The sequence below is a fragment of the Venturia canescens genome, chromosome 8 (assembly GCF_019457755.1).
Source record: "Venturia canescens isolate UGA chromosome 8, ASM1945775v1, whole genome shotgun sequence".
Taxonomy (NCBI): domain Eukaryota; kingdom Metazoa; phylum Arthropoda; class Insecta; order Hymenoptera; family Ichneumonidae; genus Venturia; species Venturia canescens.
This window is the reverse complement of record NC_057428.1, coordinates 5,418,876-5,437,959: the sequence shown is the minus strand read 5'-3', so window position 1 is coordinate 5,437,959 and position 19,084 is coordinate 5,418,876. Positions and strand designations below refer to the sequence as shown.

The 19,084-nt window shown below is 35.5% G+C and overlaps 1 protein-coding gene across 1 annotated transcript in view; it reads left to right on the top strand.

Annotated features, from left to right (window-relative positions):
- The first annotated feature begins 15,514 nt into the window (after positions 1 to 15,514).
- Tektin-C (Tektin C) overlaps positions 15,515 to 19,084 on the top strand; it is a 344,208-nt gene continuing 340,638 nt past the window's right edge. Inside the window, exons 1-2 of the mRNA XM_043425772.1 lie at positions 15,515 to 15,576; positions 15,652 to 15,778. Of these exons, the coding sequence (XP_043281707.1) occupies positions 15,693 to 15,778 (86 nt within the window). The 5' untranslated portion in view covers positions 15,515 to 15,576; positions 15,652 to 15,692. The remainder of the gene's footprint in view (positions 15,577 to 15,651; positions 15,779 to 19,084) is intronic.

The following is a 19,084-nucleotide window of genomic DNA, read 5'->3' as shown; positions in this document are numbered from 1 at the left end:
GAAAAACGTATTTTTTTTTCATTCGAAAAAATATCTATACACAAACAGTGGGTGTAATTTATACCTGAAGTAAGCTTCCCAGACTTGGATACTTCTATGTACACATTATCTGGTCTGAAAAGCGTTTTCTCCACTATTGGACCAATCTTGCCGGTTGGTTCTTTTAAAACCAATAATAGAGGAGATAGCAGTTTGCCGTCAGCTGATATAGTCGGCTGAATCGTATAACTGTGGGTCGTAGATGAGACTGATTGTACAACACATTGTACTTGCTTTTCTCCTTCGAATGATAAAGTTCTTCCGGAATGCATTTCTAGCTGGAAGCCACTCTGATCTGCGTTGAATGTATTTGACAATTTGTATGTTGCAATATTTTGCTTTACGTCAAAGACAAATTTTTAAATCTGTTGTTCCAAGATTTCTCCATCTTCAATTGTTTTGGATGTAATGAACTTATTAATTTTTCTCGATACGATACGCTGGCCGCTTTAAATGATTTTATCCACTTAGGAGATGCTTTGAAACGAAAATCAGAATGCCCTATTTCTTTTTGAGCATGCAAGGCCCATTTTTTCAAATCGGAATCGTGCACTATTAAACCAGCATCCACAGCAGCGTTGAAATTTTCCAAAGTGTAACTACAAATTCGTCCTAATTTTTCTTTGTACGTCCCACCCTTGTTCATTGTGTGCCCACCGCTGCAACTGTCGTATAGATTGCACTCTCTTGAACTTTTGTTTAACACTGCCCAGACTTAAATTTCCTTTCTTCCCGCTGCGCCAATACTGAACGGCCCTTAATTTGTACTCGTAAGATAAATCTTCGTCATCACGAGTGCATGTATCAGGCGGAAGTTCTGGTTCATGCAAGGCGTTTGCCCACTCCTTATCTTCAACAATTTCCATTTCCCAATCCTCGAACGGTTCTTCAAAATTCAAAGAATTTTCTTCTACCATTTCAAAACCACTGTATTCGTTCATTGCAGTCAACAAAATATTTTCAAAGTTTTCCTTCAACTGTACTTGATCGTTATTCACTGGCGAATCCGGTAAACGCATAACTTCAAAAGTTGCGAGAAGCATTCTAATAACGTTCAAAGGATTTATTTTCATTTTGATTAATACTTGCAACTTCGTTTTAAATAGTCTCGAATTGTAAGACACTTCTTTCGTGTAGAATAAAAATAACCGACTGTGGTGAATATATTCCGCGATCGCAGTTTTATCACTGCTTCTGCGTCGTATTTCAAATCTAATTTTGGGAGCGAGCCACAGACTGAACAGAGATGACTTCCAAATAACACCGTGAAGTAAAGGGTCGGGGGGGGGGGGGGGGGGGGGGAGTTGATGATAACTTGAATTGATGATAACTATGGAAATGTGTCAATATTTACCGAATTTTTGTGAAAAACATAAGGAATAGATATTTTTGGAATTTGTCTTGGGGGTTATTCAATATTAACTAATAAAAAAAATTGTTATCTGTAGAAGTTATCCCATCAGTAATTTTTGGCGGGAAAAAGTGAATTCTTTCAAACTATGGATGTGATTCATATGAATACCATGGAAAGTTACAAAAAACGAAATGATGAAGTGGTAGAATTTTCAACCGAAAAATTTGATGTTCTCGCATTTTTCTTGCTCAATTAGGTAAAATCCATTGTTTAAATAAATTTTGAATAGAATCTTCTAAGTATAACTAGAAGAGTCAGATTGCCTTCAAATGAAAAATAAACCATAAGGATTGGACGCATACTGTGACGTAACACTCGAACCCCAACCTAACCTCCAAAAACATCGCGACGCGGCGCGATGTTTTAACCGAGCGCGTACAACGACCGGGGAGCCGCGTCACTGCTGGCCGGCGGCGGCCGTACTGGAGGGCAATACAAAGGCCCGATACAAGCGGCGGAGCGCGACACTAGCGGCGCCGCGTATTAAAAACTTGAACTATTATATTTTTTTGTTTTGTTAATTAAAATTCAACGCGATTTCATAAAATATTGTAACTAGACTCAAATGAAGCGGAAAATTATAACGGATCGAAGGAAAATAATAAAAAGATAATTTCTTTTAAAAAATTGGTATCAATTCAAATAAAACAAGACGCGTGTTTATGACGCATGCGCGGGTGGAGCGTTGATGGGCTATAGGACGCGTACGTGACTTTTAGCAATTGTAATTATTCGAATCATATTAAAACAACTAACAATGTTAAAAAATGAAGAAAATTAAATAATAACGGATCAAATTGAAGTTTTTGTTGTTGAAAATCGCAATAAGCTGAAATTCATAAAAAGCGGTAGTCCGCGCATCGTATGTTAGCCCGCTCGACCAACGGGCGAGCGTGAATCATGGCAACGGGCCAATCAGAGAAGGCGTTAGAAATGGATGCGCAGAACCGATCCGAAAACCGAAAATTCGGCGTTTGATAATTTTATGGTGGGGACACGGGTATAAGAAGCGCTGCGCGACTCATTCGGGAGGCAGTCCTTCCTCAAAATTCTGACTCGGAACAAAAAGGCTGACCTCAAACATTCTGATTTTGGCAAGCAACCTAACCTATTATCCTAAATTTTTCCTGGATGCCTGGAATCTCGGAGCGATTCGGCGACGTTTCAATCCCAGAGTCCAGGGTCCGCACCTAACCTCTAAACTTTCCAAATTTCCGTTGCACGGGATCTCGGAGCGATTCGGTGACGTTTCAATCCCAGAGCCCGTGGACGGTAAATAACCTAACCTTGCAGATGCTCAGGATCTCGGAGCGATTCGGTGACGTTTCAATCCCAGAGCCTGGGGTTCGTTCCTTAACTTAACCAATTTTTATTTCTTTTTGCTTGCTATAATCAGGGATGATTTTTCTTGTAAATTTGTAAATTCTGTAAAATTCTCTTTTTAAATTCAGGGTTGAAATAAATCGAGTCCGAGTCAAACAAACCCGAAATTTCTGTAAAGTTTGTAAATCTTGTAAATTTTAAATAATTAAAAAGGCCGCGGTACGAATTAGAGGTTATATCGCGTCAAACCTATAATAATTTCTTTTATTGTATAAAATCAAAACACTTTTGAATTTTCGAAACTTTCTTCTTTTTTATAAGCGAAAAATGCGTAAATTAAAAATTGTTCAAATTCGAAACGGCGAGTGAAACAAAATTTCTCCCAATCAGCGAGCGCGATCGCGAATATTTCACGACAACAAATCAAAAACGAATTTATCCTGTGAAATCAATCAAAATTGAATAAATCGGAATTGTTAAATTTTTCAAAATCAAAATTCCGCGTTCTCACGTTTCTTTCATACCTGCTCCTTTTAAAATTAAGGTAGCTCGAACCGACGCGTGGCGGCGTTCAGGCCAGGTCGGCAGGAGCGTTACGTTACAATACTTTAGGTTCTATAACTTTCACTAGTTATGAAAATGTAATTTCGAGAAAAATCTATCCATCATTTAAGATGTAAATATTGAAAATGTGAAGGAAAAACGTATCACGACCAGAAGAAATAAGGAAAACAAAAAATTACTGCCGTTTTATTGAGATTTGATGTAAACATATATAGAGGTAGTTCACCCCCTTAACTTGATTTGCGAGAAAAACGCAAAAACACGTATCTATTATTTTTTTACCCTTTTCGAAATGCAATTAAGTTCATCGAGATAGGTGCAATACTTTTTTTGTTATAACGATTTTGTGAATTTCAACCCCTATAACTTTTTTCCTATGCAACCCTCCGATATGAAACCAGTTTATCTCAGGTGAAAATAGGTGAAACCTGAAAAGTACCCCTCGGAGGTCTCAACTTTAAAGGGTGATTTCAACCCCTAGAAACGTTTTTCCGACGATAAAAAAAAAATACGTAACTTTTAGATTTTGATGTAGAATAACATATTTAAATTTCATCAAAATCGAAGGACGTCAGCAGAGAACCTTTCCTTGTTAGAAGAGGTGTATTGCATTTCATCGAGGACTAGCCAACCTCCGAAATGCTGCGATCTGCCAATGCCAGTAGAGGAAATGAAAATTACAAAGCTTGGATCGTTTAGAACTACCACAGAAAAAAGATTGGATACCAAACTATAAAAATTCCCTCTCAGGAAAAAATTCGAACAAGTAAATTGGTGATCGCCTGTTTTCACATTAAACTTCAAAAAATGTAAACAAAAATTCTCAAACCTCGCAATGAAAATGATTTCAAACCGTGACAAAATATCAAATATATTACAATCCCACAGCATTAGTGAATAATATTATCTACTAATATACCCTGTGACGCGACATTTTTCCCCGCCACTCGTACGGATTGTGTCGACCAGCGGACCGGGTTTACGGCCCATTCTGAGGACCTTTCGATTCGTCGGGTGTTGGTCGGAACCGAACTCATCATTGCGTAATTTATAGATTTAATTTCGAGAAACCGCCTACATTACCGATCTGAGAGATTTTAGTTATCTTTAGCTACCTTTTACCTACGTGGCAGGAAGAGAGAGAATTCTGTTGTCTATTTTAAGTTTAATTTGACGTTTATTTACAGTAAAAGTTTCGATGTCGTTTTGGGATGTTTGGTGTCGCCCTCGCTGCTGGCGTTGTGAACCACCTTTTATTGTGATGATGCCTTGCTGTCGCTCAACCCGATCTCGTTCGCGAGAAACACCCTCCCACACCGTCTTCGAGTAACAAGTATCATTCTCGACCAGCGGACGGCTGAGAGGACACGCTGGCATAGGCCATTTGTTGAACGCCGCCCGTGCCTCTCCCGCTGTAGCAACCGAGAGTTGCACCGTCCGCTACACCGTAAATTCGGGTGCCACGGTCCGTGCAATACGGCGCCTCGTCAGGTGGAATTCGGGGGAGTTTTCTGGAGCTAAGGTGCTGTATTGCCTGATGATTTTTGTCGTGGGTCCACCACGACTTCTAGACATCCGAAGTCGTGAGGGAGACCTCCCCTCGGTCTTTCAGAGCTGCCCGCCGGATCCCCAAGAGGAAAGGCACCCGAATCACGGTAATCTAGTCGGGAGGAATGTTTCGAGTGGACGGGAGAGGCAAGAGTAACAGGAAGGTAAATTATCGACGTGTCGTGCTTCGAAATTTGAATTCCCGCGAAAGCGTATCAAGTATTCTGAGCCCGTGCTCTAGTTCACGCCTAGCGAGTAAGCGCTGCGGTTCGTGGGCCTAGTGGTGGGGATGGCGTCGAATATTGAGGACCACTCGTTCGCACAATTAGTCTTGTTCCGATCACCTCACCGGCGAGTCTGAAGTCGAAGCCTACTACCATCGAGGCCCTCTTTTCTTTTCCGAATGTGCGACGAGTGATCTTCTCGGTAAGCCCACTACTCTTTCTCCACGAGTTCTTTGTTAGGGTTGAGCCTACCTTTTTTGGAATTTAGTTCCGGTTTTTCGAGTTTTGTTGCCTGGTGGCCTTTTCTTTTGAGGGAGACATGTGTGAAGAAGTATCGTACGAGATTGCGGCCGATTCTTCCCGTGTCTTCAGTTTCGTATAGTTTATGCAGAAGCTCAGCTGTATCAAAGAATTCATCTTTAATTTGGTTCAATCCCGTATTGCATTATTTCGAGAAAGTTATAGGGATGATTATTCGTTCGATTTTGAGTAAGCGCTGCGTATTACGCGCAGCAAATTTCGAGTTATCTTTTGTCTCTCTCTCCCTGCACGTGTCGATGGCTCTAGCGAGCGCTCTTTCTGATATTCTGCTGTATTATTTCTTGCCGCACGATCGACGACTTTTCTGTTATCTTTTTCAAGTATTCTATTGTGAAATTCTGTTAATTTTCCTCGTCGATCATAATTTAGCCTATCTTTTGCCTTTCGCGTTGCGCCTGAGTATTGTTCCAAATCGCGGAGCGCTATCGTTCGCGATCTTTGTCGCCGTGGTATAGGTTAGCTCGCGAATGAATTATTGGGTAAAGAATTACCGGGTGTCGATTACCTTTTACCTTTGCGCTACCTACGACACTCGCGTAAGTTACCTGGGATTGTTTCACAATGGTCACTTTGTTGCCTCCCCTGCCGTAGTGGCCGTCGTGTTACAATTTCTGTCATAGGCAGTTACCTATTACCTATAATCTATTACCTGTAGTTACCTTGCGAACTCGGGTAGATCGTTTGCGGCATTTCGTTACCTGTGTGTAATTAGGGCTAACGCGAAGACAAATCAAAAATATTGTTTCCTCGAGTTATTATTTTGTTAAATGGCGAATCGAACTATTGTTTTCTGAATTATTATTCTGTTTCAAATTAACTGGCGTGATTTCCCATTTCAAGAGACTCGGTAGAGTCTCGGGACAAGTACATTGACAGCCCTGTCGTCTGCTGGCCCGAGGCTCTCGCCGAGTATACTTTCTCTGAATAAAACGATTCGCCGTGGTGGGGGTAAAATTGGCAAGTGATTTTTTTGAATTACCGAAGTTATGAGTCATCTGAGGCTTTGAAAATCGAACTTTCGGCTAATTAAGAAATTCTCTTTAGATTGCGCCCAAAATCAACACGATCGGTGGCGTAATTGCTGAGAAAAAACTTTGCACGGGCTCAAGATTATGCAAAAGTTACTGACACATCACGAGTTCGACGTATACGTATACGCGTGTTGACGTAGTTAGTGGTAGTAGAGTTGTTGCCTCTACGCATTCTGATTGGCTCAACGATGTCGGCTCCTCCAGCTGCTAGGCCGACCGCGGGTGAGGCTCAAGTGTTAGAAGGCCTAAAATAGCGAACAGGCATTCTGTATATCTATATATGCGTTATACAGAATGCCTGTTCGCCATTTTAGGCCTTCTAACTTTTGAGCCTTACCCCGACCGCGCTCAGACTCCGTGAATATTATATTATATATATATATAAAAACCATGTGTCAGTTTTCGATCATCGTATAAACAAACGGAGTTTTGACATTATGGAATGCGTGTGGGATAAATAAAAAAAAACTTTCGTCATCTAACGAAGTGCATAGTACTAAAACCTGTGGAATGCTAAAGTAAACCGGTATAAAAGAAGTCGCGTAAATGTAGTCTGTGATCTGTCGTGTGTAAAAAAGAATAAAATAAAAAAATACGCGGTGCATGTCGACGAAACTTTTTAAGATTTCATTAATTCGTTTGACTGAAAATAAGTTTATCATTTATATCATTTGTAAATAGGTTATATGATATCAATACATCGATACGCACATCCGAAACCACCTGAAACTTGTTTTCATACTGAACGTCATTTTGACAGGTGAGGTTATAATCCCCAAAGTGCTGTTGTGTGCAGACTCTAATTAATAAATGAAAATGGTTAGTGAAAAGTGGTTAATATTTATTTTGTTAAAACTTGTGGTATACTAAACCGGTATAAAAGCGGCCGCGTAAATGTAGACTCTGTGTGTGCAAATAAAAAATATAAAAAAATGCGCGATGTATATGTCAACGAAACTTTTCAAGATTTCATTATTTCGTTCGATTGGAAATAAGTGTCAACTGAGATAATCTTTCAATTAAACCAGAGTGCGCGGAATATTGTTCAGTGTAAATATATCATCAGTTGCGTGATAACATATCATATGTAATAATGTAGGTCTTATATACGAGTTCCCTTTGATAGCTGTGTGGTAACGAACCGGCCGGGGTTTGACGTTACGAAGTGCGGGACATATGTAACAAACGTTCGCATAGTTAGTGAATAATATAAATAAGGCAAATCAGTTTATCAAAAATAGGTCTGGAAGTTGTAAGAAAAAATGTTCGTCAACTTATAACGTCAAATTTTGTTTTTGCGATCTGAAATATCATGGTTGATAATTAATAAATCAACAACACACGGAATTGTTAGTGTATAATGTGAGAAACTCGAATCGAATAAATGTTTTCTAATTTATTTCTTGTGTCATCATTATTTTTGAATATTCCCATATTTTGCTTCCTATTGAGTCTGGCTCTGCTCTTTCCGATCCTTGTTTTGAGTCCATCGGTTTGCAGCGGATCGATACATATTATATTAATTGGTTGCCTAATATGTGTCCTTTAATTTTCTACTATTTCTTCATGCTGATTGTGGTAACCTGATTCAAGTGATTTCCGACTATGATCATTATTCGCACATTTTGTATATCAGATTCTCAAAACAGTTTCTGGTGTTGATATAAGTGTAGTTATACTTTTTCCACCTGGCCTGTCGAGTAATAAATTTCGAAACTTGTTCCAAAAAGTCTTTGGATGTTTTTTTTGCTGATAGTATGAAAAGTTGAATCTTCGGAATGCGGTAGGCAAACACAAATTTTGACAACAATACTTATGAAATAACGTGTATGTTGAGTATTCCTATTCCGCAAACTGCGAACATGGAATTATTGGTGAAAACATTCATTACGATATGTCTACAGTTGCTCAGTTTTGGATGCGATTGAGTATAATGCCTGCCAACATCATGGAAACCTACAGAATTTCTGAATGTTATGTGCGCTATGTCATTTTAATGTAACATCATGACTTTGAACAACTTTTCACTATAATACTATATAGATTTGGATCATTGAAATACAGCAAAAATCTGCAAACTATAAAATTTATATACTTTGCCATTCATTTTACTTTTTGACTCTCACTGCAACATAAATATGAAGTGAAAAATTCATTAGAAAAGTCTTCAGTTGCTCATTAATGCTTTGAAATTTGATTTGAAATTGAATGAAAATGATTTGAAATTGCTGTTTTGGGTTTGTTTGGGTTTGTTTGGCTGTTTTCGAAACTCATTGCGCAGATACATTGAATTGCAGCAGATAGCTGCGAACTTTAAAATTTCTGTGGATAAATATATATGCTAAGTATCACTTCCTATCTTTAATTATGGTAACATGTAATGGAACTTGATTCAGCAAGTTTTAAAGTGTTTCTTTTCAAATAGTATTGAAGTTTTTATTACTGCGGTATGGAGCGAATACCTTCAAATTTTGATATTTTTGTGTCGCAGCATGTGTGCCAATCATTTTAATTTTTTACTCCAACCGTAACATGTAATTTCAAAAATTCATCACAAAAGTTTTCATCTTTACTATTTAACTTAATTTTCCTTTTTCTAAATTCCATGCTAAATTTCTGAATTTCTAAATTTATTTCTAAATTATCCTGAAATGAAATTGGTTTCCTCCACAACCAATGCAGGTACCTTAAACGTCTTTGATTTCCGTTGTTCTGTTGAATTAAGTACGCTCAGTTTTTTTGCTTCTTTGAGTTCTGACATAATAAATGTTTCCGGGTGCCTTTTATCTGCAACTATCAAACTGTAGATAATTGGATCTCAGCGGCCACTTGCAAACTTTGGAAATATATTTCATCAGGGGCATGTTTTGGATGACACGAAAACGTCTAGATTCAGAATGCAAAAGCGACATTTAAAATTGGCCAATTCTGTTGGATTTGTTGTGTCTTGAATTTGATCTGTCTTTCCTCTTTTCCTTTCTTTTTTCTAACGTTATAAGCCGGAAATCATATCTCAGCCCGAACACGCATTGCTACATGCTCTTGAGTTCCCAATGGACAAAACATATTAGAAGACAAGGGGAAAAATCGCCAAAGTCCAAGAATAGATCTGTAACGAAATATTTCCAGTACAATTTTGACGAAAAATAGATCTTTTTTCACGGAAACCAACGTTATAAGCCGAAAATCATATTACAGCCCACGAAACGCATTTCTTCACACTCTTGGATTCCTAATACACAAAACATATTAGAAAATAAGGGGGAATATTACAGACGTGCAAGAACAAACCAGTGCCGAAATATTTCCAGTATAATTTTGACGAAAAATCGGTCTTTTTTCGGGGAAACCAACGTTATAAGCCGAAAATCATATCTCGGCCTCCAACCCACTTTCCACCGTGCTCTTGGGTTCCTAATAGACAAAACATATTAGGAGACACGGGGAAAAATCACCGAAGTCCAAGAACAAACCCGTGCCGAAATATTTTCAGTAAAATTTTGACGAAAAATAGGTCCTTTTTCGTGGAAACCAACGTTATAAGCCGAAAATCGTATCTCGGCCCTCAACCCGCTTTCTACCGTTCTCTTGGGTTCCCAATAAGCATAGCATATTAGAGTAGAAGAAAAAAAATCGCCCAAACCCATGGACAGATCTGTGACGGAATATTTTCTGTACAATGTTGACGAGAAATTTGTTGTTTTTCGTGGAAACCAACGTTATTAACCGAAAATCATATCTCGACCCGCAACACGCTTTTCTTCATGCTCTTGGGTTCCAAATAGACGGAACATAGTAGAGTACAAGGGAAAAAATTGCCAAAGTCCAAGGACAGACCTGTGACAAAATATTTCCAGTACAATTTTGACGAAAAATAGATCTTATTTCGTGGAAACCAACGTTATAAGCCGAAAATCATATTATGGCCCACAACACGCATTTCTTCATGCTCTTAGGTTCCTAATAGACAAAACATATTAGAAGACAAGGAGAAAAATCACCAAAGTCCAAGAACAATCCAGTGCCGAAATATTTTCAGTACAATTTTGAAGAAAAATTGGTCTTTTACGTGGAAACCAACATTATAAACCGAAATTCATTTCTCGGGCCTCATCCCGGATTCCTCCATGCTGTTGAGTTCTTAATAGGCATAACATATTAGAGTATAAGGAAAAAAATCGCCAAAGTTCAAGGGCAGACTTGTGACGGAATATTTTCACGACAATTTTTACGAAAAATTGGTCTTTTATGGTGGAAACCAACTTTATAAGCCGAACATCATACCTAGGGAAAATAAGATTGGGAAAAGTACATTGATGGTCCCTTATTTGCTGATAATTTCATGAAAAAGATTATCCCATAAAAAATGTTCGTATGAGAATGGAATCTATAAAAATGTACTAAGCAAATAATTCATAGAAATTTAAACTAAATTCCTATAGCCATCATAACATAAATGATAAATGAGGAACTTTTGAGAAAAAAGGCGTGATATCAAACCATAAACTTCCCCTAGGGAAAAAAAGGTAGGGACAAGTCCATTGATGGTCCCTTGTTTGATGATATAGAAAAAAGATTCAGAACCAGGAAAAAAATTCTATAGAAATAATAAACGAAAAATTGTTAAGTTCAAAAAAATTCAACAAAAATAAAAAACAATCGAAAAAAATTCTGTAAATAAAAATAAAAAATTTTTTTAAAAATTCATAAATATTGAACAAATTGAAAAATGTACTATCCAAGTTACATGCAGTATAAAAATGTATGATATTAATTGGAGGACAAGTTTTTATTGATAATTTGGAATATTTATCGAACAAATCGGAAACTTTCATTGAAAAATTGACGTTTTACGCATAGGAGCCACTAATCATTCATGATAATTATTTTCAAGAAAAAAGTTCTTGAAAAAAAAGTCATAACGGAAGTTACGTGCAGTACTAAAATGTATTATATCAATTCGAGGCCAAGTATTTATCATTTATTCGAAATATTATCTCCGGCGACAAATGAGCGTTGAGAATCCTCGTCGGCTCAGAACGTTTTATCAAAATTACTAAAAAATTAATGGAAATAAAAAATCGCAGAATCTTTCTTTCGAATAATAAGAACGATGTCAAACCATTTCTTTTTAACCAGACCATATAAAAATCGTTAAAAATTCACATGAAAGTCATTCGTTACTTCAACAAGGTACAGACTTTAAAGAATCGATTCCCCTCCGACTTTCAGGATCCTCTGGTATTATTCACAACATTCAACTTCGATTGGATCGGTACAAATTATGTTCAAATACGTCTTAAACGTACTTGTCCGGCCCATCACTTTTTATTCAAATTGCTCATTCGAAAAAAAATGAGGGCTGTTCTATAATCCCAAATATAATAAAATGGATAAAAATAAAAATAATATATCCAAGTTATTTGAACTTGATTGTTTTCAGGTTCGTATAGCAATATCCACTTCTCATTTTCTTCAGGGAACACATACCATTCGGTAAGAACCAATGGAAATGAGAAATAATCAGGTACATTACAAGAAATTTTCGTACCTATTCAGCCGTGCAATGTTTTTTTTTCGATAGTCACGTACACATTTTGATAAATATCACTAGTCAAGTACGACACGTGGATTCCTGGAATTTGGAGAAAAATGATTTTGTTGTGAATTATGACTTCATACAATATAAATAGATTAATCAACTTCATCTTCCATTTTCGTTTCATTTTGACAAGAGCGATTTCAAGGAAAATTATTTTCTCGGGATTTACTGTTCCTTAATATTAACACATGGATTAACTTCGTTTTTGATTTTTTTTCGAATGAGCAATTTGAATAAAAAGTGATGGGCCGGACAAGTACGTTTAAGACGTATTTGAACATAATTTGTACCGATCCAATCGAAGTTGAATGTTGTGAATAATACCAGAGGATCCTGAAAGTCGGAGGGGAATCGATTCTTTAAAGTCTGTACCTTGTTGAAGTAACGAATGACTTTCATGTGAATTTTTAACGATTTTTATATGGTCTGGTTAAAAAGAAATGGTTTGACATCGTTCTTATTATTCGAAAGAAAGATTCTGCGATTTTTTATTTCCATTAATTTTTTAGTAATTTTGATAAAACGTTCTGAGCCGACGAGGATTCTCAACGCTCATTTGTCGCCGGAGATAATATTTCGAATAAATGATAAATACTTGGCCTCGAATTGATATAATACATTTTAGTACTGCACGTAACTTCCGTTATGACTTTTTTTTCAAGAACTTTTTTCTTGAAAATAATTATCATGAATGATTAGTGGCTCCTATGCGTAAAACGTCAATTTTTCAATGAAAGTTTCCGATTTGTTCGATAAATATTCCAAATTATCAATAAAAACTTGTCCTCCAATTAATATCATACATTTTTATACTGCATGTAACTTGGATAGTACATTTTTCAATTTGTTCAATATTTATGAATTTTTAAAAAAATTTTTTATTTTTATTTACAGAATTTTTTTCGATTGTTTTTTATTTTTGTTGAATTTTTTTGAACTTAACAATTTTTCGTTTATTATTTCTATAGAATTTTTTTCCTGGTTCTGAATCTTTTTTCTATATCATCAAACAAGGGACCATCAATGGACTTGTCCCTACCTTTTTTTCCCTAGTCTCTCTTTGTATAATTTGTTTCCTCATCTAAAGTGTTAATAAATGGCGAATACTGTTCTGAATTTTGTATTTAGTTGTTGACTATTTCTTTTGTGTTTCGTAATTGTTACTTTGCCCCAAGGATCCCCCCCTCTACCTTGTGTATCTCAGATGAGCTGAGTAGTCGAACCGTCCTCGGTCATTCGTTCCCCTCGTGTACTCTAAGCCCTAGTTTTGCGCTGTGTTACTATCGCGAGAATCGACGAAAATAAAGTCGACTAAATCGACGGTACTTTGTACCTGGTATCCAGTTCATTCTCGCAGCCGGAGAGTCATACGGGAAGGAGCGGGTGAGCCGAGAAGGGCCTTGATCGTACCTCCCCGGGAAAATCTTGTTACAACCCATTATGCGGTATTTTTATCGCTAATAAGAGTATTAAATGCGGTATTTTTAAGAAATGAAAAATTTAAGTGAAAAGTGATGGGCCGGACATATATTTAAAAATAATTTGTTCCGATCCAAAATCGACGTCGAATATTGTCAATAATACCAGGAAATCCTGAAAGTCTGAAGGGAATCGATTATCTTCTAAATCTCTGCCACCATAGAGTAACCTTTGATGTGATTTAAAAAATTTTTTTTATTTAAACGCTCCATAGAACAATTTCATTCAAACTCGGAATTGCTAATAAAACGCTTGTCTTCCGATTGATATCATAAATTTTAGGGCTGTACGTATCCCAAATAGTAACTTTTTTGATTCATTAGAACTCTCTCAAGTTCCTGATGGTTCCCCCATGAAAATGAATATTCCAAATTACCCTTAAATACTTGGCCTCGAATCGATATCATAAATTTTAATGCTACACGTAACTTTAGATGGAATTTTTTGTCAATTGATTTAGCTTTTAGAATAAGATAAAAAGAATGATGAGGCATCGGTGTGAAATTTTTTTCGAATTGTTCTGTTGAAATTATTTACACTTGGTTTTATAATTTTTTTATGGAATTGTTTTTACACTTTTCGTCATATAATCAGGAAACAAGGGACCATCAATGTACTTGTCCCAACCTTTTTTTCCCTAGAGGAACTTTTGGGATTTTACTGCTATTCATGACAAAATCTTCTGGGATGATGACAAAAACTTTCGATGGAATGAGAAATGATAAACACTAGAAAATAGTCGTGTCTGAAGGAAATAAAAATTTTGACGAAAATAAAATGAAAGTATTATGCAGAAAATTTTGTCTCGTTTTTATTCCAATTTACATTGTCTCAATGATCATAACTTACGAGGGCTAAATTCCTAGTTTTAATCACTGAATATAAAAATCACTTATCATTAATAATCATTGGTAATCGTCAAAATCAACGTTATTTGGAATTGTTCATTGAATCGAATACTAAAGTCTGGCAATTTCATGAATTCTTTACAATAGCTACGATATCACTGCATTCCAAATAAATGCAATCGGTCAATTTTTTAATGATTTTATTTTTTTACCCCTCTAATTATCTGTATTGCTCGTGTATATTTTGAACAATTGAATTGCTTTATGAATTCCTCTAGAGCTCTACTAATAGAGCGTTTTACATTATTGGTGGAAACTTTCAACTTATGGTATTCCTTTCACGAACCCGAATATTCTACAAATAACTGATTTTTAATTACACTAAAGTAAAAGTGCATGCAAATAAATTGGCGAAATTTCAGGTCAGGTTATCGAACATTTAACGATGTATGGTACAAAAGTCTAAATAATTAGAAATTGATCAAATTTGGTGATAATATTCTTCAACATCAAGTGCGAAAACAAAATTTTTGTCAAAATTTTCTTCTGCTTAGTTATCGAGTAATTACGCATTAAAGCAGATTTCTCATGTCCGGAATGTATACCTACATATATGGAAACGCTATGCTTATACACGTGAACTTTAGTGATCAATTACTCGATAACTGTACAGAAGAAAAAACTTAAAAAATTTGTATTGTCAAATTTGGCACTAAAGAATATGTTCACCAAATTTTATAAAATTCTGATCATTTTGAAATTTTTTATCTTTTTAACATGGCAACATTGTAAGCCTGTACCAAATATCCCTAATGAAGAATTAGAATTTTAAAAATCGTAAAATTTATACGGGAGCTTATGGACATTTCATCATCACTATATTTCTATTCAATCATTCATATACTAAATAATTCTAAATTCCTGATACAAACTGTCTCACAGCTAGCAAAAGATGTAAGGAACCCATAGTGATAATACAAATAACGGGTTACCGAATGCTTAAAAGAAATATTAATGATAGAAGTTGGAAAAATGGGAGAAGAAGAAGCTTTTCCTATATAATCGTGACTTCTCTGAGGTTAGAAATCTCTAAATTTCAAGTGCCCTAGTTTGCGCCACCAAAAAATACGCTGATGCGAAAGGAATACCTTAGTAATAGCCATATCGATCAAACAATATTCAGGTACAATTGAATGAGAGTGCAATCCATATTGAAATTTTTGATCGTAATTAATATAATTGGTTTTGAATAAAATAGATTTTGGCTACGAAAGAAGAAACGCATTTTGAAGATTAACGATGGAAAAGGATCATCCTGCAATAGTACTGCCACCTCCTCCAGAAAGATTCACTCTCGATGAATGGTATCTCAGCAACCGCTTCAGGTATGTTTATCAGGACTTACGTCTTGAGAAAAAATATTAAGTGATCCCCGCTGAATAATCTGATTTTGTTAAACAAGGAATTGCAAAAATATTTTTTTGTGGGGAAAAACCCCGGACAAGTGCATTGGTGGTCTCTCATGTCCCTATGACATCAAGATAAGATGTGAATGTTGTTCAACAAAAATTTAGAAAATGTTTACCTATTGAATCAAGAGACTCGGTAGAATCTCGGGACAAGTACATTAGGAGTCATTACTGACGAGATGCTGTCACCAAGATTACATTGGAAAATAAAAGAAGAAATATATGTAAAACAATGGATAAATCTTACTGAAAATGACTAAAAACGTAAAAAAAAAATCAAATACACCACTCAAAAACGTTACAATCGTATAGAACCGAAAATATTGTTTGAGAAAATTTTAAAAATCGATGCCCGATTAAAATTTTTTTTATACTCGGAATGAAAAATTTTAATGAAAAGTAATGGGCCGGACAAGTACTTTTAACACATATTTAAACATAATTTGGTACAGATCCAAAGTTGACGTCGAATATTGTCAATAATACCAGGAGATCCTGAAAGTCTGAGGGGAATCGATTTTCTTCTAAATCTCTGCCACCATAGAATAACAAATTACAATACCTGTGATGTGTTTTATTTTGCATTCAAATGCTCCATTGAACACTTTCATCATATTAAAACTTGGAATTACTAATAAAACGCTTGTCCTTCGGTTGATATCATAAAATTTAGTGCTGCACGTACCTCAAATGGTAACTTTTTTGATTCATTAGAACTCTCTCAAGTTCCTGATGGTTCCCCCATAAGAATGAATATTCCGAATTACCCTTAAATACTTGGTCTCGAATCGATATGATAAATTTTAATGCTGCACGTAACTTAGATGGAATTTTTTGTCAATTGATTTAGCTTTAAGAATAAGATAAAAAGAATGGGGCATCGGTATGAAACTTTTTTCGAAATGTTCTATTGAAATTATTTACACTTGGTTTTATAATTTATTTATGGAATGTTTTTTACACTTTTCGTGATATAATCAGGAAACTAGGGACCATCAATGTACTTGTCACAACCTTTTTTTCCCTAGGGGAACTTTTGGGATTTTATATCACGTCTTTTTCTCAAAAATTTAGCAATCTTGTTTTTCGGGTTAAATTAAGCTGAGCTAACTACAATCACGCTGAGTTCAAAGAATAAAAATGAAAACTCTATACTCTGCGATCAGAAAATTGAAAATTCGATTGAAGCAGTCTTTGAAAAAATGTTTACATACGAGATAAAAGTGCTCGTCACATCGATATAATCTTGTACCTTCTTACCTATTTTTTTTTTGCAAAATTAAGGAAAAATATTAGCTATTAGTGGACAAGAATTTCAACATTTTCAATAAAGTCGTAATAGTAAAAAAAAGTCCTTTTTATCTCGTGTAAATTGCTATTGATGAGCTCAATAACCAAAATCAACGGAGTGTGGAATGCAGAATTTGGTTGATTTATCAAGGAATGCCCTGTCATGCATGCTAGAATAAATGGAGTTTTCGTAAATAATGTTTTTCTCATTTCTTATTAAATATTGAATGAGAAGCCGCATGGAGACAAATAATTATAGTCAACAATTTAAACCATGGATGTTTGTTTTGTGTGTCGAATATTTGAAGTTCTTCTCAATACTCTTATTAACGTTCCAAATAACGCATAATGGGTATATTAGTGAATAATATTATCCACTAATACTCTGGGATTGTAATATAAACCATAAGTAACAGCACGAATGCTGTTAAAAAATTGGAGACAAGTACATTTATGTTTGATGTCACCTGGACAGTAGTCTCAGTGAAACCCTATGTGACACTCATGTAGTTCAAAACACGAATGCACGATGATTTATAAGAAGTTGTTCGATCTGTTCTCTCGAAACTTGCTTCAAATGAGCAATTCATTACTAAAGGTTATAAAAAAGAACCATTTCAAACGCAATGAATAAAAAAATGAATCTGTTAAACCATGGTAATGCGTGAAAAACGTTTGGTTCAAAGGAACAAAACGTGGTCAAATAAATGCAAAAGTGACGAGTACATCGGATGACGAGTGAAAAAAATTCAAAACATACTGGTATGTAAAAAAAATTACGAAACCAACTGTAAATAATTTCAACAAAACAATTACGAAAAGCTTTCACAAATCATGAAAAAATATTATATTAAAAAAAATACAAATCTGTAATTATATTGTAAAGGAAAAAAAAATTCAAATAGGACGTGAGAAATTCATTCTTACGGGAAGCACCCGGAACTTGAGAAAGTTCAAGTGAATCAAACAAGTTACCATCTGAGTTATGTGCAGCACTACAATTTATGGCATCAATCGGAGGATAAGTATTTTATTAGTATATAATACATAATTTTTCACAATATGAAATTGTTCTGAGAAACGTTCAAATCCAAAAAAAAATCGCATCGAAGGTAAAAGTCATTTGTTACTCTATGGTGGCAGAGACTTACTTAGAAGAAAATCGATTCTTCCCAGACTTTCAGGATCCCCTGGTATTCACAATATTCGACGTCGATTTCGTATCGGTACAAATTATGTTTAAATATGTGCTAAAAGTACTTGTCCGGCCCATCACTTTTCATTCAAATTGCTCATTCAAATAAAAATCAAACTAGGCGTTAATTTCTGCGTTATTTTTATGGAACTAGCATTAACGCTGCTACACGCCCACTTGAATTTGGACATCATTCCACATATGCTCGGCGGCAACTATCTCTTCGCAACAATTCATGGCATCGAGTAAACAAAACCATTGCAACGGATAGAGGCTTTACATTCCGATATATGGAAAATTTTTTTTTAAGAAAGGGTATATAGTAATACACTAGGGAATCACTTTTCATCGAATTTCAAGAAATGCCCGTGTCGCACTCATTTTTTAATGTTGATTTCAACAAAGTGCAATTGTGTACGTGACCATAAAAAAACGAAATTGTACAGACGAATCTGCTCGAAAATTTATTGAATTGCCATTTATTATCAGCTGAATATCTTCAGTAATAGAATAGATTAGTTGCTATAACGAATAAAATTCGTTTGAAGAAGAAAACGTGTAGTAAAAATTGCCGTCATTTCAATATAAACTGGGGAGTTGGAAGCTGGACAATGCTTATCGTGCGAAGGATACTTTTTCATAAATACGCAATAATATCTCTTGGATATTACAGAAAAATTTGTTTGCATTTTTTTATAATGAATGCAATTAAGTTAAAATCTCTTGGAGGTAATTTT